We start from the raw sequence: 24460 nt of genomic DNA, 5'->3' as shown, positions 1-24460 counted from the left end.
GTTCTTTTTTTTTTGTGGTGAGTTTTTCCACCTTGTCATTTTGTCCAGATAAGAATATATGAAGGAGCAAGTAAAATACTAAAAGGGTGGAAAAGACCTCAGGAAAATGTGCTTTAGCCAAATCAGAAGAGACCCCAAATCGTGGGGGTGAGAAAGGGTATAAAAAGAAGTTCAGAAAAAAAAAAAAGAAAATTAAAAAAAACAACAACAAATAAGGAAAAAATATAAAAAAGAAAAAATTTATATCTATTAGACTGGTGACTAGAACAGGGTTACCCACTTAATTTTGGGAGTATTTTGGTCTCTTAGAAGAAACTACCTCCCAAAGTCTTAAAGAATGAAAAACGTATATAAGGGTAAACACAATGAAGGGATGGAATATGTCTATAAAGATGAAAAAGAAAAAAAAAAATTTTTTTTTTTTTAAATTTCTAAAAAAGGAGTTGATAAAGTAAGTTGGTTGGGAGAATAAAGAAAAAGAACATGGAGAGAATTTGCTCGGGCTGGAGACTAGAACAAGCCCGGAGCTAGATTTAGGGTATAATTCGATCTATTAGCAGAAGTTGTACCCCAAATTTTTTAGAAGAAAAAACCGTATGTGTATACAAAAAATAAAGTTAGATACAATGAAGGATAAAATATGGCTATAATAATGAAGGTTCAAAAAATATTATTATATTTTTTATGGAAGGTATTGTTAAGATAAACTAGTTTAAAAACGTTAAAAGATGAAAGGGTAAAAGTTAAAAAAAATTTAGCAGAAAAAAAAATTAAAAAAAAATTAATTAACTGCAAGACTAAAGAATCATGGGGAGAAAGCCATGAATTCATGCTTTGCTTTCTCCTCCTCTGGAATTCCGCTGTTCTCCTTGGTAAGTGAACTTGGTCTTGGCTGGATTTCTTGTCGATATTCTGGGGGAGGGGCCTGTTGTAGTGATTCTCAAGTGTCTTTGCCCGAGGCAGAATTGCATGGCCCTTACCAGGGCCCAGGCTAAGTAATCTGCTGGGGTTTGCTTTCGGGAGCTTTTGTTCCCTGAACGCTTTCCGTAGAGTTCCGGAGGATGGGAATAAAAATGACGGCCTCCCAATCTCTGGCCTGGAGGAGCCAAGAGCTTGGGGCCCACTCCTCAGTGCGCCCTCAGAGAAAAGCACTCAAGCACTCCCGTCTCTGCACTCCGAGCTCACCCAGCCTGTGACCAAGTGTTTCTGTCTCCGGCACACAGCTCCGCCTGCAGTCTCCGAACCCCGCAGATCCCTGAGCTCCTCCAGGGTGTGTCTCCCCGGATCTTTTGGGGACCGCACTCACAGAGCAGTGGCCTGTGCCAAGGATTACGGTTCAAGGTAACCCCGAGTTGAGAGCTCACTCCTCAGCCCTGTCTCTGTAGCCGGCTTCCGTGGTCTAGTACCTGTGAATTCTGCAACACTCAGACACCCCCGATCCTTCTGTACCCCGCGGGACCTGGGGCCACATTGACCCTGTGTGGGCTTCACCCCGGTTTAGTCTGTGGAGTGACGTTCCTCAGTGGGGGAGACTTTTAAAAGTCCTGATTTTGTGCTCCGTTGTTCTGACGCTTGCCGGGAACCGGCCCCTCCCCCTGCAGTCTATCTTCCCGTCGCTTTGGATTCACTTCTCCGCCGGTCCTACCTTTCAGAAAGTGGTTGATTTTCTGTTTCTAGAATTGTTGCTCTTCTTCTCTTCCATCTCCTGTTGGATTTGTAGGTGTTCGCACTGGTTTGGTAAGCTATCTCCTGCTACCTGATGTCGTCTCAGCCTGCTACTACTCCGCCATCTTGACTCCTCCCTCCGTATTTTTTTTTTAAGATTTTATTTGTTTATTTGACAGACAGAGATCACAAGTAGGCAAAGAGGCAGGCAGAGAGAGAGGAGGAAGTAGGCTCCCTGCCAAGCAGAGAGCCCGATGTGGGGCTCAATATCAGTACCCTGAGATCCTGACCTGAGCTGAAGGCAGAGGCTTTAACCCACTGAGCCACCCAGGTGCCCCTTGTCTTTATTTTTAAAAAGTATTTCACTGGATACTTAACCGTAGGTTGTTTGTTTTCTTTAACATTTTAAAGATGCTGTTCCATCATTTTTTCTGATATGAAGTTTGTTTTTTCTTGTTTGTTTCTCTGTATTTAATGTGTCTCCTCATCCCCCCTGCCTGCAGCTTTTAAGATTTTTTTTTCTTTTTCACTATTTTTTTTGAAGCAGTGTAATTATGACTTATCCTGATGTAGATTTCTTTGTGTTTATCTTTCTTATAGTTTATTGACCTTCATGAATCATTGGGTACTTTTCATTGAATGTGGAAAAATTTTGGCTATAATTTCTTCAAATAATTTCTATCTAACCCCCTTTTTTCCTGAGACTTGAATGACATGTTTGTCTGCTTTATACTGTCTCACAGATCACTGACATTCTATTTATTTTAATGAGGGATGAGACGTTTTTGTTTTCTATCGTTAATTCTGGAGAGTTTCTGTAGTTATGTCATTATGTTCACAGTCTAATGCAATATTTAACCTGTTAATTACACCCAGTGAATTTTTTATTTCAGATTTTTTTTCATGTCTACAAATTTCATTTTTTAAAAATATTTTTCATCCTCCATATTGTGCTCATGTTTTATTTTAATTCTTGGAGCATCTTTATAGCAGACTATATTTTCTACATTCTTTTCTTTTTTTTAAGAGATTTTATTTATTTGAGAGAACACATGAGAGAGAGCACCAGAGAGAGCACGAGTTTTGGGGGGAGGGAGAAGCAGGACCCCCACTGAGCAGGGAGCCTGATGATGTGGGGCTCAATTCCAGGACCCCGGGACCATGACCTGAGCCAAAGAGAGATGCTTAACTGACTGAGCCACCCAGGTGTCCCACAACATTATTTTCTATTGCACATGCCCTTCTACAACTTCACTACTGCCTAATCAAGAGTTGGCATCTATGTCTCCTTGCTTGAAACTGGTCAGGCCCTTATGGATCTGTTGCCTGAGAATATGGATGTTATGACACTGTTATTTCTAAGCCTGGGTCATAGAAAGTATACAACTTCTACCTTGTTTTCTCTCTTTTTTGCGATTCTCTCCCTGATACTCCTCTACCATGCTGTGAGAAAACCTACATCAAATGGGGAAGCCCATGAGGAAATGAACCAAAGGCCAAAGCCTTAGCTAATAAGCTCCCAGCCAATAACCAACACCAGCTATCCAACCATATTAGTGAGCTGTCTTGGAAGCAGATCCTTTAGCTCCCAAGTCAAGTTGCTACACCTGATGCTGTGTAGAACTTCCCTTCTGAGCCTGCCCAAATTCCAGATTTACAAACAAAATAATAATTTTTTTAAGCCACAAGTTTTGAATGTTTTTTTATATACCTGTAGGTATTTATATTTTCTCTTTTAATTTCTTATCTTTTGATTCTGTCATCTCTGTCTTTTCCATATCTTTATTGACTGATTTTTTCATTATGGGTTACATTTTTCTGATTCTTTATAGTAATTTTTTAAAAATTTATTTATTTATTTGAGAGAGAGAGTGTGTGAGAGAGAGCATGAGAGGGGAGAAGGTCAGAGGGAGAAAGCAGACTCCCTGTGGAGCTGGGAGCCAGATGTGGGACTCACGGGACTCTGGGATCATGACCTTAGCCGAAGGCAGTGGCTTAACCACCTGAGCCACCCAGGCGCCCTCTTTATAGTAATTTTTTTTTAATTTTTTTTTTTTAGTAATTTTTGATTGGGTGCAGGATTTAGTAAATTTTGTTGAGTGCAATCTATTGTTTTGTTTTAAAAGAGGATTGGACTTTGTTCTGGCAGGCAGTTAAGTTACTTAAGAATCAACTTGATCTTTTTTGAGGGTTGATCTCTTTACAGTTGGACTACGGTACCTTTTACTGTCAGGTGGGGTTCAGAAAACTTTTTTTGTAGTAAGATAGGCAGTAAATATTTTAGGCCATGCAAACCATGTTGTAGGCTGTTGCAGCTGTTCAAATTTGCTGTGCAAAGCAGCTGTGGACAGTAGGTAAATGAATGGGTGCTTCTTTGTTTAAATAAGACTTTATTCACAGGAGTAAGTGGTGGGCCACATTTGGCCTGTGAGCACTGTTTTGCTGATCCCTGCTCTGGGGCAGTAGTTCTTTAAGTTTTTTGGTTTTAGTGCCACTTCAAACTTTTATCTGGGTCTCTTTTGCTTATTTTTTGTATCTGTCAGTATTTACCGTATTAGAGATTATAGCTGAAGTATTTTAGAGTCTTTATTCATCCAAAATTAAATAATGATTAACCTACTATGTGCTTGCATGAATAACATTTTTTTAATGAAAAGTAACTATCTCTTAGAAAACAAAGAATAGCAAGAATAATGTTATCCATTTACTTTTTTTTGGTGTGAATGTCTTTTGTGTCTGGCTTAAGACAGAAGAGCTGGAGTCTCATATGTGCTTCTTTGTTAAATCTTTTGCAACATTCCATTTCAGATAGCATTTGAAATACTCCGCCGTGTACTCATAGGAGAATGATTCTGAAAATGGCAAGTAACATCTTGGGATTATTAGAAAAATAGTTGAGACCTTGTTGATCCCCTGAAAAGGTCTTCCAAGGCCTCCACAGGTCCCCAGACCACACTTCAAGATCACTTACCTTGGGCAAGATTAACCTCAAGTATGCTAGGGCTTGACCCTTCTGGGATCTCAAACGAATATGCTAGATATTTGAAGAGGTATTCATACTCTTCACTTTGGTTTTTGGGAACTCCAGTGATTCCCTACCCTTTGTGATCTCTGGGAATTGTTTAGCTGTTTTCCTGTAATGTTTCTTTCCCAGCAATGCTGTTCTTTGCTTGTCTTTATAGAGTTTCACTCTATGCATGTGCAGGATACTCCATGCAGACTTCTGGAGTTTTTCTGTAGGATAGCTCCTTCCTCAACTTAATGAGACTGAAAGATTCTATTAGACTGTGTCCTCCCTGCATTGCAGTCTAGAAATTGCCTTCAATCAGAAAGCACTGTTGTACATAGTGCTCACCTCATTCATATCCATTCTCTCAAGATTCTTAATGCTGCCTGTTGTTTAGTGTCTGCAGATAGTTGTTTCATCTGTGGTTGCATTTAGTTGTTTATGTTGGGGGTAGGGATAAGTTCTGTAACAGTTATTTCTTCATGTGCAGACATCCCTGACTGTTTGTTTGAGTTTTGTTTTTAACCATATCTGTTGAAACAATCACAGAGGTCTTATGTTCCTATTAAAACATGATATTTGTTGTCTTAACCTTCAGTAAAAACTTTCCTTTTAGTATTCTGTTTATATTGATAAAAAAATAACTTTTACACAAAGGGGACATTTTCCACTATGGTATGAGGAACAAAAGGGAATGTAGTCACTTATATATGTAAACCATTTGTTTGCCTTTTGTATTAGGCAAGTATGTGGGCGCTTTATGTCTCAGTTTCTTAGTAATAATGTATCTAGAATGTTAACAGGGAATGATAAACAGAATATTATAACTATTTTGTTTTTTAGTTTTAAGTCTTGTCCCTCAGGAGTTAGTAACTACTCTTACATACAGTAGATACAGACATAGATTCAAATTCTGAATCTGTGCTTTACTAGATGTGTAAATGAGACTGTTTGCTTATCCTGAATCTGAGCCTCTGTTTCCTTATCTGTAATGTGGGCATGATAATGCTGTATTAAATAGAAATAAGAACGTTTAGCAACACAGCTGCTGCTGCTGCTAGGGCTTTTTTTGTTTTGTTTGTTTATTTTTTGTTTTGTTTTGGTAATAGAGCTTCTAATAACAGTGCTTTAAACAAGTAGAAATGTATTTTCTCTCTCTCTTCAAGAAGAAGAACCTGGCAGTTCAGAAGTGGTATGACAGCCCATAGTGAATGTATTGTGGACCCAGATTCCTTCTCTTTCCATTCTACCATTCTTAGCTTAAGAGTTCTATCCTCAAGGTCACCTCATAAGTACTTGCTGGAATTTTACCCATCATGTCCGTGTGCCAGGCAGCAGGAAGGAGTAGGTGGGGAAGGTAAAAGGGGACATTTCTTCCTTTAAAGAAACCTTATAAAATATAGTCATTTGATTCAAATCTTACTGGCCATAACTTAGTCATATGGTTATATTTAGCTTTAAAGGAAGCTGGGGAATATAGTCTTTTAGCAGGAGACTATGAAGAAGAAAGGGAAAAGGGGGTGTTAGGTTGGCATCCAGGAGCACCTGTCACTAATGTCTTCTCTTTCAATTTTATGGGTTCCCAATTGAGAAATTATCCAGGAGTCAGTGGGTGGAGTCCAAAATATCATTCTTTTAAAACTGACAAAGCTGATTCTTGAGAAAGGGGCTTATATTTGCAGTTAAGTGTGTTGCCTAATATTAAACCCTAGCATTAAACAGACTTGTCCATCCAGTCATGAAAGTGCTGGGCCAGGTAGAGCCTGCCCCTATTAACTTTGTGGCATGAAGGAACAAAGTCAGTGTGTGTGTTCTGCCAGCGGCTGTTTCTCAGCAGAAAGGGAGGGGTGGTGAGGACTAGAAGGCTGAAAGTGTTACATATGGCATCAGAAGTGGGGAAGTGTTACGCTCTCTCTTCTCCCTTCCTACAGTACTTTATCCTAAGCATTTAGCATGGTTCTTGGCATTGAGTAAGTATGCAGTATGATGCTTATTATTGTAATGATGATTTGAGCAATTCGAGTAGCCACCACGATGTCTCAGGAACCCATGCATTTAATTTTCCCACATGCATCGCTGTTTGACACGTAGCTTGGTTTCTATGCACTATTTTTTTTTTAATTTCACCGTGAGATAAAACTGATAAATAATTTTAAAAGGCTGTATAGGTATCTTTTAGAGTAACAGTGTTTAAACTTTCATTGAGGTCATAGTTCCCTTTACAAATGTAAAGCAAATTATACATATGCTTTCCGGGAATACATGGGGCTTAAGAACTTATGGCAGCTAAAATTCAGATACTGCCGTATTACTCTAAACTGGTATCAATGACTGTTGAATAAGTACAATTAATTAACAAGAAGGTGAGAGTGGTTAAGATCATGTGAGATAGGTGGACAGACAACATGTTTCAACTCCAATTGTGCCTACCTCCTAGCTTTTACCTTAAGCCAGTTAGTATTAACCTGGGTGTTACTGTTTTTCTTGTTCTAAATCAATAAAATGAAGGTGGTAATAGCGTCTATATCCAAGGTAGAGGAGTAAATAGGAGCCTTACTTCTGGGCCAGAGTATCCGCTTGCTCTTTTCTTTTGTTGCTATTGTTTTTATAGTCATTATTGTTGTTACCCTTCTTTTGCCTTTCTCACCTCACCCTGATTGTCTTGCAGGTTCCAGTGACTTAAATTCTCTTGAATTTCATAACTTGGAGATAAAATTATTCTGAGCAAACAGCTTGGCCCTTTAGATCTGTTTTTGTTAAAAAAAGAAAAGCAAAAGTCCTCAAGAGTAATCTTCATGATCTTTGATCTTTCCACAATAAGAAAGACCTTTCACAGCCTGCTTCTGGCTCATCAGGGAAAAAGATCTTTTGGATGCCCTTCAAAATTTTTCCTTCTTTCTTTGCTTCCTCTCATGTCTCCTTCCTGGCCCACCAGAAAGAAAAGATGTCGGTTTGATACCTCTGGCGCCTTCTGAAAACCTGGTAATGGTATTTATCCTGTCAGCAGTTCCTGGGTATTTAGTGTTTTATATCTTGATCTGTCTTTATTATTTGAGGAAAAGTCCTTAACTTTCCCCATTCCTTTCTGATGAATAGCTTGGGTTATAGAAGTTTGGATCCCTCACTAAGAGCTACAGATCCCCTGCTGTTTTTATAGGTTGACTTTTGACACAGACTACTTCTGTTCAAGGAGCTCATTGTTATTAGTTAGTGCCAGTTTATACCAGAACTTAACTTTTAAAGTACATTTAAATAGACTTCTTATTGGTTTTTTGGTTGATGTTTAAAATTGTCTAGTGATTTTTTTTTCCTAATGACCCAAATAGCACATGCTCAATGTAAAAAAAATTATTCAGAAAATATATAAATCATAAAAGAAAAAAAAGCTCTCCCATAGTTCTACTCCACCAAACTAGTCACTTTACTTTTTTATATGATTCTATCTACATCTATCTATATTGTATGTAAATAAATATATATAAAACATATATACCTATACATATATATATAGATTTATATGCTTTTCAAGTTTTTTTTTGTTCTCCCCAGAATGCAGTTCTTCTATGTATACTGTTTTGTAATCTCCATTTTTCCCTAACCTATGTAATGTGTTTGATTGTTTTAAATAGTTGTATAGGATTTCATAGAATGGATATAATTTACTTAGCTAATTCCTTATTGAGATGGATACTTAGGTTGCTTATGATTTTTCAGTAATTTAACCCCAGGATGGTAAACATTTTTCTGCATCCATTTTTGAGTAGTTGTGTTATTTTGGTTTTCTGATGCATTCTTAGAGTTTAATTCATGTGTCAAAGGTTGTATACCTACTAACTGATTATGAAAGTACCTTTTTCTAATCAAATTTGGGTATTATCAGTCATTTTAATATTTTTCAGTGTGATAACAAAACTAATGTCTAAGTGATTAATTCCTATTTCTTTATTAGAGATTAAACATATTTTCATGTTTTTTGGCCACTTGCATTTTTTTCTGAGATTAATTTTGTGTTATATAGTCTTGCTTATTTTCCTAAGATATGTATATTTTGAAAACGGCAGAACTTTATTTCTTGAGATAATTTAAAATTATACTATTGTATACTGTATAATATATATTTACGTATTATAAAATTATATTACAGATGATTTTGTTTTTGCTGGACTTAATTTCTTAGCTAGTTATTTTCAAGTATTGACATAGGAAAGTAATTAACTAGTAAAGAAAATCAAGTTAGAATAATTTATTTGTCTAAAATACAAATGAAGAGAATTGAAATTCTTAATGCTTATTTGCACTTTAAGATACCTATTTTGGTTTCAATGTTTTTAATTTGCTCACATCTGGTTCTTGACCATGTTCTAGATAAGAGATGCCTGTATAAATGTGTATCTGTATTTTTACTCGTTGTTCATTTTCATCATTGTTAAAATGAAAGGAATTGGAAATTGTTCATTGAAGTACTCATTTTAGCAAACAATGATCAGAAGATGCTTGGATATAATCTTTCTACATGATAAGGAGCATGTTTTTATTTTATTTCTTTTAGAAGAAAAACAACAGTGAAGACATTATGTATTTATGCAGACTACAAATCTGATGAAAGCTATACTCCAAGCAAGATCTCAGTCAGAGTAGGAAATAATTTTCACAATCTTCAAGAAATTCGGGTATGTTTTTCACATTTTAAAAAATATGTTCTCCTGTGACTCTTGCTCTTTAGAAAATAGTTACATTTCACATTAGATTAGACAGATTAAAATGTTAATACATAAAAGGAATATTGTTAATATTTAAGAAAGCATTTTTAATTTTTTATATTTAAAAAATTTGATTTGTCATCTTAGTTTTTTCCCAGTGTTTTTTTACAGAAATTTTCAGATGTACAGAAAAGCTGAATTGTATAGTGAACCCCAGTATACTCCCTCCTAGAATCTATAATTATCAATGTTTTGCTATATTTGCTTTATTATTAACTGTCTGTCAATTCATCTAATTTTTATATGCATTTCAAAATAACTTGCAGATATTTGTACTTATCACCCCAAATACTTCAGCGTAATATATAATAACTGGAGTTATGAATATTTGCTTCAGGTTCATTTTTTAAGGTACAATTTATATGCAGTTTCCACAAATCTTAAATATATTTATTTGTGAGTTTTCACAAATGCAAAAACATATGTGTAACCCTGACTCCTATTAACATATAGAACATTTTCACTACTCCATTAAATTTCCTCATATCTCTTCCCAATCAATCTCCATCTCTATCCTACTTTCAGAGGTAAGTATTGTTCTAATTTTTTTGTTTGCTCATTCATTCATTCGTTCATTCATTTATTATATAGATCATTTTATTCTGTTCTACCATGTCATATAAATGGAATCACAGATGGTATAACTTATTGTGAGGCTTCTTTCGCTCAGCCTAATTTTTTGACAGTCCATCCATGTTGCTGCATGTAGCAGTACTTCATTTTTCTATATTCCTGAGTTATACTCCATTGTTTGAGTATACCCCAATTTATTTATCTGCTATATAACTTTTCGAAGCTATCAGAATAATGCTTTTGTGACCTGAATGTTATTAGTGCTAAAATATTTACATTTCAGAGATACTTTCAGTGAGTTTGAACTTTGTACTTGAAAAGTTCTGGCCCTTAGCATCTTTTTTTTTTTCTTTTTTTCTTTTTTTTTTTTTAATTTTATTTATTTATTTGAGGGACAATGAATGAGAGAGAGCACAAGAGAGAAGGTCAGAGGGAGAAGCAGACTTCCCAAGGAGCTGGGAGCCCGATGCGGGACTCGATCCTGGAAGTCCGGGATCATGACCTGAGCCGAAGGCAGTTGCTCAACCAGCTGAGCCACCCAGGCGCCCCCTTAGCATCTTTTCTTGTCAGAAAGTCATTGAGTTCAAAAAATCATTAAAATCTTTTGAATTAGGTGATTCTGAGAGATCTGGGAAGCACCTGTGATTTTTGAAAGACTTCCAGCCAATTTGTGGCCTGGACTCTTATTTGAGTTAGTGTTTATAAGACCCTGTCTCTACATTTATATTTCTTCCCTGAGTTAGTAATAAAATAGCTTAATAATAATCACATATACTTTCATTATTTACTCATTAAATGCAGTGTTGTTTCTTTGTGAAATTTGTTTATGTGTTGACAAATAAGGACATTGTCACCCACAGATATTTTGTTTTTTTTATATTTTTTCATCCTTTGAGGTAAGTTTGCAACTTTTTTGAGATGACCACCTGGTCTTATTCCAGTTATCTTCCTTTACTTTTAAGGAATGTGAAATAAGTCAAGCAGAAAACAGAATTAATCATATGGTTTCACTCACACATTGAATATAAGGAATAGCACGGAGAACCATGGGGGAAGGGATGGAAAACTGAAGGGGGAGAAAATCAGAGAGGGAGATGACCCATGAGAGACTATGGACTTTGGGAAACAAACTGAGGGTTTCAGAGAGGAAGAGGGGTGGGGTGATGGGGTTGGCCCGGTGATGGGTATTGAGGAGCGCACGTGTTGTGATGAGCACTGGGTGTTATACGAAACTAATGAATCATTGAACAGTACATCAAAAACTACTATACAGTGGCTAACTGAACATATTAAAAAAAGGGATGATCCTATAAGTTTTCTTGACTATGAATTTGTCTTAAAAAAAATCACTCTAAGTAAGATATTCTTTTTTTTGTTTAAAAATATTTATTTTGTGTGACCATACTGGTTAATATGTACTTTCCATGCTTGAATAAATTCATAAATAGATCAGTTCTTCATTTTTCTTTGTCAGTTTCTTCATTTTACCCAGGGCTTTTTTCATTCAGAATATTTTAGATTCTTTTTATTACCATAATTACATTGGGCTTTTTGCTAGCCCTTTTAGTCATAGGGTACATTTAATCTGTGTTTACTGTTTTAAGGACTCGAGATATACTTTGTTAAACATTTTGTATTTATAACATGATTGGGTTATTCATATTGAGCAACCTTTTGGGAATAGAGTTGGCTTTTTTTGGTGTAAAATTAAAGGTTTATCATATAATCCCTCTGGCAGGTTGAATTATGTGACACTGAACATAAAGTTTGATCCAACCTATGTGGCATATATTTGAAATATCCACTAGATGTCACTGTTGTCCTTTAATTGCTAGTCTCCTACTCTAGATGTTAATAAGACCTTAAGTAGTTTTCGTTGTAACTCGTTTTTCTCAAAATATATATATTCATATATTCTTTGATGCATTTTGGGAAATGTACATCTTCATACATGATTTACAGGTTTAAGTGTTAAATATATATTTTGTATTCTTTTGTAAACTGGACAAACTTGAAATATTTGGACCATCGCAGAATACTTTTAATCTAGTTTTTGCTTCTATTATATCATTTAAATACTGAAACATTAGCCACATAGAATAAGGGCTCTTTTAGGTAGTCTCTTAATTTTATTCCAAGTGTGTTTATATTTCTGTGTAGTGACCACATAGCCTCATGAGACCAGTAATACTAAATATTACCAGGTGATAATGTAAGTTGTTTTCCTGAAAAACTTAATGAACATACTCCTTTTCTGCCACAGTTCTCACTAAGGAACCATAATTTTTGGATTTTGCTTTAAAATATTAGTGCCGCCTTTGCAGCTCATGATATAAAGTATACTTTATCTTTTAATTATACATCTTTATATGTGATTTATTCTGTTTACCTTTTTTCTAAGTTAAATAATCTGGTATTATTTTGTTTTTTAAGGGAAGATAAGCAGATCATGATTGCATTTTCTTACATTACTACTCTATAGGATATATATTGTTATTTTTAAAAAATCTTCTAACTCAGATACGAAGACAAATGATTAAAGTAGTGTTAACTTTTATGAGGCTTTTAGAGCCATCATTTCATTAGTTATAGAACTGATTTAACTGAGTGGAAAATCCAACTAAATCTTTTTATATTTTTCCATGGAGGGTTGCCCATGGGAAGGTGTAGTATGTATTGAAGTGTTTAATGGATTTTCCTTTTTTACTAGAAATTTTGGATTTGTTTACTTGAAAAACTCTAAAAACCTATTCTCTGTCATTTTATTATTGATTTGAGTTGGTAACTTTACAAATATTTAGTTCAGGACAAGAAAAGCTAATGGCTACCCTATCTATCAAAAAATCATTCTTTTTCTATCATATATTTTCCTTCATTTCAGTTATAAAGCACACTATTCTATCTTGATCTTTGTAACCTCTGTTGAAAAATCTGAGAAGAGATTAAGCTTTCCCTTTACTCTTCTAGGATGCATATTTCAACCTCTATACCTGAGGAGGGACTTAAATGGAAATAAAGTTTAGGCTTTCTACTTAATGGTTATAAGATACTCAAATTAGGTTTGGTCGGATAGAATGCTTTTGATGCCAAAACTGTTGAATAACTTCCTTGATAACATGATGAATTCATTTATGCCACTAATTCTACTTTTTTGTTTTTAAAATTGTCCACCCTACAGCAATTGGGAACCAACAACCTAAGAACATTTCATGAGGTGTTTGTGACTTATTGCTTCCACACAAACTACTTTTTTTTTTTTTAACACAAACTACTTATATGTAGAAGTGAGGACTTAGCATTTCAGAGTCTTTATGGCACTATCTTCTCAAAACTTATCATCTCAGTTGTGTAATTTTTGTGTAAGAAGTCATGGTCATCATATTATTGAAATTATTCCACAGAAATTTTCAAATAAAGATAAATGCTTTTCAAATTTTTATTTAGCTATCTACCTATTTATTTATTTATTTATATTTATTTTTTTCAAGTAGATTCCATTCCCAGTGTGGGACTTGAACTCATGACCCGGGAGATTGAGATTCCCGAGCTCTATGGACTGAGTCCGTCAGGCGCCCTGCTCTTAAAATTTTTTTTTTTTTTGAAGATTTTATTTATTTATTTGACAGACAGAGATCACAAGTAGGCAGAGAGAGAGGAAGGGAAGCAGGCTCCCTGCTGAGCCGAGAGCCCAACGTGGGGCTCGATCCCAGGACCCTGGGATCATGACCCGAGCCGAAAGCAGAGGCTTTAACCCACTGAGCCACCCGGGTGCCCCCAAAGTTTTAAACCATTTGAAACGAAATATTCTTTTGTTTCTCACTCATTTAGAGTGAGAAACGAAAGAATAGTCTATCTTAGATGTAACCATTTTTTAAAAAAGATTTTTATTTATTTATTTGACAGAGATCACAAGTAGAGAGAGAGGCAGGCAGAGCAAGAGAGGGGGAAGCATGCTCCCTGCTAAGCAGGGAGCCAGATGCGGGGCTCGATCCCAGGACCCTAAGATCATGACCCGAGCCAAAGGCGGAGGTTTAACTCACTGAGCCACCTAGGCACCCACATGTAACCGTTTTAATATCGTAGAAAACATCTCCAGCTAAGATTCAAGAAAACTAAGTCCTTTTCAGTTTGCCAACTATTTACCTTTTAAAAAATGATTATAGAAATTTTTGTACTTAAATATGAAACTAAAGTGAGTTATTAGATATAGAATGATAGCTCTCAAAATTATTTCTATACAGTTCTGTAAAAAACAACTTGTTAACTGAAGATTAAACAGATATTTTCAGCATATGTGAAAATTGTCCTTGGAGTCATTGTTAGCATTCTGCTTCTAAAATTTGTGGCCGCAAAAGGATAGAATATTAATGGACCACAAGATTGTGCACTTAAGTGAATTTTAAGTTTTGTTTTTGTCTTCAGATAATAGAGCTGTTACCAATTTTTTTTTTTTTTTAAGAGGATGCTTGAAACAAGTCTTCAGTGTTAAGAGAGCAGAAATATTTTTCTTTTCTTCCGTGTAGGCAAACTTTTGGCTCTCTTCCTTGTGTCTTGAATTAGTAGCATGGCTATGGGAGTCCATATTTGGTACTTTGACAAAAGTGGTTAAAAAGTCAGCTCTCTGTTAGCATAACATTTGCTATTATAATTTGAGTTCTGTTAATGTGTGTGGTAAAGTAAGAAGATGCAGACAAAGTCTCTGACTCTATCCATCGATCTTAAAATCTACTTATATTTACTTTCTGATGAGGGGTTTGTTTTAAACAACTTGATATAAAGTAGAATGATTTAGGTGGTACCTATAAACATAAATTGATTTGATAAGACAGTGTTTAATTTATTGAGCCTTTGGAAAAAAATAGTTTTTGCTGAATTTAGCTAGTTTAAAAGAAAATGTTTTCAAAAATTAGTTTTTATAACTGACCCTGGGACATCTTCAACGTGAGTGTGGAATACTTTGTTGTGATACAGATAATTTTTGGGCCAGAAATGTTATCTTCTCTTATCCCTTTCAAAAAGTAACATATGCAATTTTTATAAAGTTACTCATGAATATATACATTACTTATTTCCAAAATGGAGTTAAGATGACTATGCATTTGGGGTTATTTCCTTTTGAATCTAAAATGTTAAACAGTGGAATATTACATATATATTTTTAAAGATCTTATTTATTTATTTTGAGAGAGTGAGGAGGGACAGAGACAGAGGGAGAGAGAGAATGTCAAGCTGACTCCACAGCGAGTGTGGGGACCCATGTGGGGCTTGATCTCCTGACTGAGATCATGACCAGAACCAAAACCAAGAGTGGGATGCTTAACTCACTGAGCCACCCAGGCGACCCTATATATATTTTTAAGAGATTAATATTCTTGTAACTTTTGGTTTTTTGTTTGACCACAAGCTTAGACTGCAGAGGTGTAATCTGGCATTCCCGTTACAAAACAGACTCATGCTTTATTCATTAGATATTTATTTATGGCCTTTTAAGTGCCAGGCACTGTATTAGATACTGGGGGTACAGTTAAAGAGAGTCACTGTTTCTGCCCTTAAGCCCTTATTAGTTTGGTGGAAACGATAGGCAAATAAATAAAGAATTACAATAGAGTCTAGTAAATAAATACACATGGGACCGTGTGAATGCAATGGAATATTAGGAGCAATGTTTTAAATTTTTTTTCTAAAAGAGGTGATGGTTCACCTGAATTTTAAGGATAAATATAGAGCCTACTCAGGTGGGGAATCAAGTGGAGGCATTTTAGAGGGGGCACAGCATATGTAAAAGTATAGAAACAGGAGTGCATGGCCTAATGGCAGAACTGCAAGTAATTTGGTATTTCTTTTTTTTTTTTTTTAAATTCATCACAAATGAAAATCTTTATTTTGGGAGATTAGCTAGAAATTCTTTTTTTTTTTATTTTAATAAACATGTATTTTTATCCCCAGGGGTACAGGTCTGTGAATCGCCAGGTTTACACATTTCACAGCACTCATCATAGCACATACCCTCCCCAATGTCCATTTCCCCACCACCCTCTCCCGTACCCCCTCCCCCCAGCAACCCTCAGTCTGTTTTTTGAAATTGAGTCTTTTATGGTTTGTCTCCCTCCCAATCCCATCTTTTCATTTTTTCTTTTCCTACCTCCCCCCAACCCCCCCACATTGCATCTCCACTTCCTCATATCAAAGAGATCATATGATAGTTGTCTTTCTCCGATTGACTTATTTCGCTAAGCATGATACCCTCTAGTTCCATCCACGTCGTCGCAAATGGCAAGATTTCATTTCTTTTGATGGCTGCATAGTATTCCATTGTGTATATATACCACATCTTCTTTATCCATTCATCTGTTGATGGACATCTAGGCTCTTTCCACAGTTTGGCTATTGTGGACATTGCTGCTATAAACATTCGGGTGCACGTGCTCCTTCGGAGCACCACATTTGTATCTTTAGGATATATACCCAGTAGTGCAATTGCTGGGTCATAGGGTAGCTCTATTTTCAGTTTTTTGAGGAAGCTCCACACTGTTTTCCAGAGTGGTTGCACCAGCTTGCATTCCCACCAGCAGTGTAGGAGGGTTCCCCTCTCTCCGCATCCTCGCCAGCATCTGTCATTTCTTGACTTGTTCATTTTACCCATTCTGACTGGTGTGAGGTGGTATCTCATTGTGGTTTTGATTTGTATTTCCCTGATGCCGAGTGATGTGGAGCATTTTTTCATGTGTCTGTTGGCCATCTGGATGTCTTCTTTGCAGAAATGTCTGTTCATGTCCTCTGCCCATTTCTTGACTGGGTTATTTGTTCTTTGGGTATTGAGTTTGCTAAGCTCTTTATAGATTTTGGATACTAGCCCTTTATCTGATATGTCGTTTGCAAATATCTTCTCCCATTCTGTCAGTTGTCTTTTGGTTTTGTTAACTGTTTCCTTTGCTGTGCAAAAGCTTTTGATCTTGATGAAATCCCAGTAGTTCATTTTTGCCCTTGCTTCTGTTGCCTTTGGCGATGTTCCTAGGAAGAAGTTGCTGCAGTTGAGGTCAAAGAGGTTGCTGCCTGCATTCTCCTCAAGGATTTTGATAGATTCCTTTCTCACATTGAGGTCCTTCATCCATTTTGAGTCTATTTTCATGTGTGGTGTAAGGAAATAGTCCAATTTCATTTTTCTGCATGTGGCTGTCCAATTTTCTCAGCACCATTTGTTGAAGAGGCTGTCTTTTTCCCATTGGACATTCCTTCCTGCTTTGTCGAAGATTAGTTGACCATAGAGTTGAGGGTCTATTTCTGGGCTCTCTATTCTGTTCCATTGATCTATATGTCTGTTTTTGTGCCAGTACCATACTGTCTTGATGATGACAGCTTTGTAATAGAGCTTGAAGTCTGGAATTGTGATGCCACCGACTTTGGCTTTCTTTTTCAATATTCCTTTGGCTATTCGAGGTCTTTTCTGGTTCCATATAAATTTTAGGATTATTTGTTCTATTTCTTTAAAAAAAATGGATGGGATTTTGATAGGGATTGCATTAAATGTGTAGATTGCTTTAGGTAGAATAGACATTTTCACAATATTTGTTCTTCCGATCCATGAACGTGGAACATTTTTCCATTTCTTTGTGTCTTCCTCAATTTCTTTCATGAGTACTTTATAGTTTTCTGAGTATAGATTCTTTGACTCTTTGGTTAGATTTATTCCTAGGTATCTTATGGTTTTGGGTGCGATTGTAAATGGGACTGACTCCCCAATTTCCTTTTCTTCTGTCTTGTTGTTAGTGTAAAGAAATGCGACTGATTTCTGTGCATTGACTTTATATCCTGACACTTTACTGAATTCCTGTATAAGTTCTAGCAGTTTTGGAGTGGAGCCTTTTGGGTTTTCCACATATAGTATCATGTCATCTGCAAAGAGTGATAGTTTGACTTCTTCTTTGCCAATTTGGATGCCTTTAATTTCTTTTTGTTGTCTGATTGCTGAGGCTAGGACTTCTAGTACTATGTTGAACAGCAGTGGTGATAACGGACATCCCTGCGTAATTTGGTATTTCTGATAACTGGGTAGGTATGGGGGAGTGGCAAGAAAGACTGAAGTGTTTATTCATTCTACACATTTATTGTGATGATAATGGTAATATGGCGTCTCTACATAAGGAGTTTACATTCATTCAGGGAACAAATGTGTGATTGTTACATGAAAATACATGGACAAAAATCAGATTGTGCTTACTGTAAGACTTCTAGGGATATAAGGCTTTAATTGAGGAGACATTGATAAAATTTAATCTTGGGAATGTTGGGGCTGGACAATGTGAAGACTGAATAGGTAGTATCCAGGTGAGAATTATGAGGATTTAACCAAAAGGCCATGGGAATTGTATTCAGAAGAAAGGGATGTATTTAAAGTAGAATCAACAGAACTTGTGACTGATTATTACCTAGGGTATAGTTGAAGTACGGGTTGGGGTTCAACTAGTTAGAAGAGGGCATCTAGAATTCTTCTCATGTTTGGCACCTGGTTGAATGCTGTATGAATCAGAAATGGAGTACAGAGGTAAGGAACACTGGGGATGGAGAGAAAGGTTAAGCTAATGAGATTAGTTTTTGTCACTGATTCCTGGTAGATGGAGGGCTTTTCAGGGGGTAGTCAGGTAATTGGATCTGAACTGGAGGAAAAAAGTCTAGGTTAGAAGTGCAGATTTGAGAATTATTAGTGTGTAAGTAGAAGCTTGGGTGTGAGTTCTGATCCATTCAGGGAACATGTATAGTAGAAAAGAAGACTGCTGGGGCTGGAACTGTGGAAATGCCAGTATTCAAGGGCTGGGAAGAAAAAGATGATTCAATGAGAAAAAGTTGAGAAGAGCTTCCAGTGATGAGAAGAAAATCGAGAGACAGTTGTCACAGAAGCTAGGAATGGTCAGGAATATCCAGTCAAATAGGGACTGAAAGCTTCCTTCCTAAGCTTGTGTTACATGTTTTAATAGGCAATTTAATGCAATTCTGTACTAAGGCGGCTTCTGCAAGTAGTTTAATCACTCTTTGGAGCAATAGTTTCTGCATTTATAGATTGGAGACTAATGAAATTATTTAATAGCAGGAATTCAGCTTTTCCTACCCTAGTACTTGGGCCAAGTAAGAAGATTCTGAAAGGGATTCTTGTTTTATTTCATAACGCTTTGAACAGGAAGGTTTTATACTGTGGATGCATACTTCAGCTTTGAAGTTGATGAGCTTTCTTTGAAGAGCATTGTGCTCTAGAGTCGCTTTTCTCAAGTGCTCTTTCGCAGTGGTTATGGAAGAACTGCACTGTTTCTTGTAGACAGAGTGACAGTAGTAACAGCCAAGGGCAAAGAAAACAAAAAACAAAATTAAAAACCTTTATTTAATTGCATGGCAGGATACAATACAATAAAAATTTGTGCTTATGAAAATGAAAATGCTATGGTTTCAGAGATGCAGATTATCAACCCCTTTTATATAAGGAAAGCCTACTGAATGAGTGTGACCAGCTCAACAGGGTGGGGGAGGGAAGGGTGCCTGGCTGAGGACTTAGCACAGTGTCAAAAACAGTAAGCCTTTAATAGAAAGTTGTCAAATAAATAAGTATACTAACAGTTGGTCCCTATGCTTGCCACTGACCCATGCTTGCGTGATTTGCTTCAAAAAAGATTATTTGGGCAAGTCTGATTCCTTCTCTCAAAAATTAAAATTTTTTAATTGTGGTAAAAAACATAAAATTTACCATCTTCACTTTTTAAAATTTTTTTTTTTATTTGACAGATAGAGATCACAAGTAGGCAGAGAGGCAGGCAGAGAGGAGGAAGCAGGCTCCCCGCTGAGCAGAGAGCCCGATGCAGGGCTCGATCCCAGGACCCTGGGATCATGACCTGAGCTGAAGGCAGAGGCCTTAACCCACTGAGCCACCCAGGTGCCCCCCATCTTCACATTTTTATGTGTATAGTTTAATAGTATTAAGTGTATTCACATTGTTGCACAACAGATACCCAATTTTTTTTTCATCTTGCAAAACTGAAAATCTATATCCATTAAGCACCTCCTCCTCCTTTTTTCCCTCATCTTAGCCCTTGATAACCACCATTCTGCTATCTGATCCTATGCATTCGACCACTTTAGATACCTCATGTAAGTGGGCTCATAGTATTTGTCTTACTGTGACTGGCTTATTTCACTTAGCACAATGGCATCAAGGTTCATCCAGGTTGTAGTAGGATATCTTCCCTTTATAAGGATAAATAATATTCCACATTATGTGTATCCATCTATCTGCTGATGGACCTTCCCCAAGAGGTGTGAATAATGCTGCTGTGAACATGAGTGTGCTAACATAAATGTTTCTTTGAGACCCTGCTTTCAGTTCTTTTGGGTATATACCCAGAAGTGGGCTTGCAGGATGAGATGATAGTTCTATTTGTAATTTTTTGTCCCTCTCAGAAATTGGCAAGTTAGCGGCAGGACTTGATACAGAGTTAGTGATATGGAGAGGGTGGGAAGGTGGAGGGCCATGCACATTCTGAAGTGTTAAAGTTAGAAGAGTAAAGACTATGAGACATGGGAGGAAGTAGGATGGTGTAGGATGAATAGAGTGGATGCCCGGACACAGTCAGATTGACCAGCAGAGAAAAAAATAGAGTTGAACAAATGACTGGTGCTCCCAGTGTTTATTTGCTGACCACTGTGGTACCTGGTTATTTACTTTCTCTGGGGTATATAAACTTTTTAGTAAGCCCCCTCTCCCTGGAGAAACTTTTGAACACAAATTTCTTTATTCTTGGTTAACTAAAAATGGCCCTGATTAGAATAGAAGGAGCTGCAGTAAATTTTGCTGAAAACTGCCTGCTGAAAAATTTTATCTTAATTTTAACGTGTATTTTAATTGAGGTCAGCCCACTCAGGACCTTCATTTTTTTCCCCTCAGCCTCTTATTTTATGCATGGTGAATGAAGAATTAATCTCTAAAAATTAGAGGCTAGTAGCAGATTTTTGATGAGATCAGTGCTATGTTTGGAAGAGAAGAATCTGTACATGAATTTTGATTTAGATTGGATTGACCATCACAGAACTGGTTTTTGAGTCCTCTTATTCACTGTTACTTGTATTTGTCACCTCTACTGTTGATTCAGTACTCTCAACACGCATGTCACTGTGCTAAGCAGTCACACTCACTATTTCATTCTGTCTCCAAAGCTCAAGTGGTGATCAGATGTTGTTGTTATCCCTATTCAGGGAAAGTTGAGGCTTAGATTACATGGACCTTTTGCTATGTGGCTCACTCTAAATGTGAGAATGTTAGAGCTGAAAGAAACTTTAGAGGTAACCTATTTCATCAAAAACTTAGATGCTAAGCAGTCAGGCAGGTAATGTAACAGCAGGATTCCATGCCTTTATGCAAAGGGGGCAGCTTCTGTGTGGTTTCAGCCTTTATGGCCACATGGGAATGTAGGCCCAGTGTTGTCAACCTTAAAGTTTTTAAAGAGAAATCTGGATTTGAGTGTAAAATTTCCCAATTTTTGGGAAGCCTGGGTGGCTCAGTTGGTTAAGCAGCTGCCTTGGGCTCAGGTCATGATCCCAGCGTCCTGGGATCGAGTCCCACATCGGGCTCCTTGCTTGGCAGGGAGCCTGCTTCTCCCTCTGCCTCTGCCTGTGCTCTCTCACTCTCTCTCCCTCTCTCTCTGACAAATAAATAAATAAAATCTAAAAAAAAAAAAAAATTTCCCAATTTTTAAAATACACTGGGCAAACAAGGTAGGTCTACAGGTTAGCAACTTCCAATAAAGTACAATCCCATTATTTTATAAATGAGACCTAGAGGTGGAGTGAACTCCCCGATGTTCCACAGCAAGTCAGTGGTATAGCTGGGAATCAACATGCATTACATATTCCTTCCATTTTTTCCTTAAAATCACATTAGATTATAAATTGCCATAATATTTCCTTAAATTTTTCAGAATAATTGAAGTGGGGAACCGAGGAAATGAGCTAATGGATAGGTTGACTGTAGAATTTCAAAATGTATCTAAAAATTTTTTACTTCCTCCATATATTCTATTGAAAATTGATACTGTAATGCTAATGCTTTTGGCATAAACATTTATAATATTTGCTTTTCTTTCTGTTGATTGCTTTCCTTAATGATTGCATAAAGAGCATTAAACAGTGTAATTTGGAGCAAAAAATTTCTAAGAATAAAAGAAAAAAATCTCCAAGCCTCTGAGTAAAAGAGTGAGAATATTGGAGTTGAAACTGTGGGAATATAAGCCAATTGATTCTTTCTTTTCTGGTCATTTTACCTTCATAAGGGAGTTAAGAAAAATCATCATTCTGGGGTTTGCACATTTAGGGGTGGGTGGGTGGTTTTTCGTCTTGTGTTTGCAATTACAGTTGATGGTAGAAAACAGAAACAGTAGCTCAGCAATCTCAGCAACATTTTCAGAACAAATTGTCTACTTTGTAATTAGCTTAGAATGATAATTAGCTAATTGAATGGTCCACAGCTAGTCTTGATCTTGGTGCTTAATTAAGTAGGACAGAGGCACTAGGCAGAGGCGATCCCTAAGGAACTCTGATGAGAAAAGATCTAGATTCAAACTAAGTGGTACCATAGCTTTAAGACAGTAGTAGGGAAATTGTCCAGATAATATGTTAGCTCAGTTTTTATTTAGCCTGAAGTCTTTTATCTCATTCCAAATTAATATGGTGTTTACTAAGTAGCTGTATGAATTTTTTCTTACTTATTTTTGATAATGAAGAGGATAAGTTCTTGCTGTGGGGGGCACCTGGGTGATTCATTCAGTTAGGGGTCCAACTCTTGCTTTTTGCTCGGGTCATGATTTCAGGGTTATGAGATTGAGCCCCACATCAGGTTCTGCGCTCAGTGGGGAGTATTGCTTGAGATTTTTCTCTCTCCCTCTCCTCCTACCTGCTGTGTTGCTCTCTCTCTCTCCAAATAAATAAATCTTAAAATAAGTTCTCGCTCTGGGTCCTATATATCCCATAGGGTCCCATCCTTTGCTACCAAATAAATAAAATTATCACATGGTGACAGGTACCTCAGGTTAAAAATACATATTATCAAGAGAATGAGAAGATAAGCTACAGACTGGGAGAAAATATTTGCAAAAAGCACATCTGATAAAAGACTGTTATCCAAAATATATAAGATACTTTTAAAACTCAACAATAAGAAAGCAAACAAGAGGCCAAAGGCCTTAATAGACACCTCACAGAAGAAGATTTGTGGATGGCAGATAAGCATATGAAAATATGCTTCACATCATGTCTTCAGGGAAATGCAAATTAAAACGAGATACCAGGGACGCCTGGGTGGCTCAGTGGGTTAAAGCCTCTGCCTTCAGCTCAGGTCATGATCCCAGGGTCCTGGGATCGAGTCCCGCATCGGGCTCTCTGCTCAGTGGGGAGCCTGCTTCCTCCTCTCTCTCTGCCTGCCTCTCTGCCTACTTGTGATCTCTGTCTGTCAAATAAATAAATAAAATCTTTAAAAAAAAATAAAATAATAAATATACAAATAATACAAACCTATTAGAATGGCCCAAATCTGAAACACTTACCGTGCCCGATGCTGGCAAGGATGGGGAGTAGCATGGGCTTTCCTTCATTGCTGACAAGAATACAAAATGGTCCAGCCACTTTGGAAGACCATTTGGTGGTTTCTTACATGACTAAACGTACCAGCCATATAATTCAGCAGTAGTGCTCCTTGAAAACTTACATCCACCCAGAATCCTGCACATGGATGTTTTATAGAGTTTTACTAATTGCAAAAACTTGGAGACAACCAGGATGTCCTTCAGTAAATGAATAGATTAATAAACTGGGGTACATCCAGACAATGGAATGTTACTCAGCACAAAAAAGAAATGATCTGTCAAGCCATGAAAAGACATATTCCTAAAAAGTGAAAAAAAGAGTTTGTATAATTCCAACTATGTGGGATTATTTGTATAATTTCAACTATATGATGTTCTGAAAAAGGCAAAACTATGGAGACGGTAGGAAGATTAGGAGCTAGGAGTTGGGGGGTGGTAGGAGGGATGAATAGGCAGAGCACAGAGGATTTTTAGGGCACTGAAAATACTCTGTAGGATACTATAATGATGGATACATGTCATTATACATTTGTCCAAACCCATAGACTGCACAACACCAAGAGTGAACCCTAATGTTGATAATGAGGGAGGCTCTGCATGTGGTGGGGGTGGGCAGGAGGCTTATGAGAAATCTCTGTACCTTCCTCTCAATTTTGCTGTGTATCAAACTGCTCTAAAAATTGTCTTTTTCTAAATAATTTTATATAAATATGGTACTCTCTCTTTTCCCACCTCTCAGGGAAACAAGTTTTCATAGGATTTGACTGGCATGTTGAGTTAATCTGAAATAATTACAACATGCTGGCAACTTCTGATTTCCCTACTTCTTCCCTAAGACTACA

The 24460-nt window shown here is 36.7% G+C and overlaps 1 protein-coding gene across 2 annotated transcripts in view; it reads left to right on the top strand.

Moving 5' to 3' along the window:
* ANAPC10 (anaphase promoting complex subunit 10) overlaps nt 1-24460 on the top strand; it is a 147496-nt gene that overhangs the window by 38396 nt on the left and 84640 nt on the right. For both annotated transcript variants that reach the window (XM_080796541.1, XM_080796540.1), the window contains exon 4: nt 9222-9342. In XM_080796541.1, coding sequence (XP_080652667.1) covers nt 9222-9342 — 121 coding nt within the window. The remainder of the gene's footprint in view (nt 1-9221; nt 9343-24460) is intronic.

The sequence above is a fragment of the Martes martes genome (genome assembly GCF_963455335.1).
Source record: "Martes martes genome assembly, chromosome: 2".
NCBI classification, from domain to species: Eukaryota; Metazoa; Chordata; class Mammalia; order Carnivora; family Mustelidae; genus Martes; species Martes martes.
The sequence above is the reverse complement of the archived record's forward strand: the minus strand, read 5'-3'. Positions and strand labels throughout refer to the sequence as shown.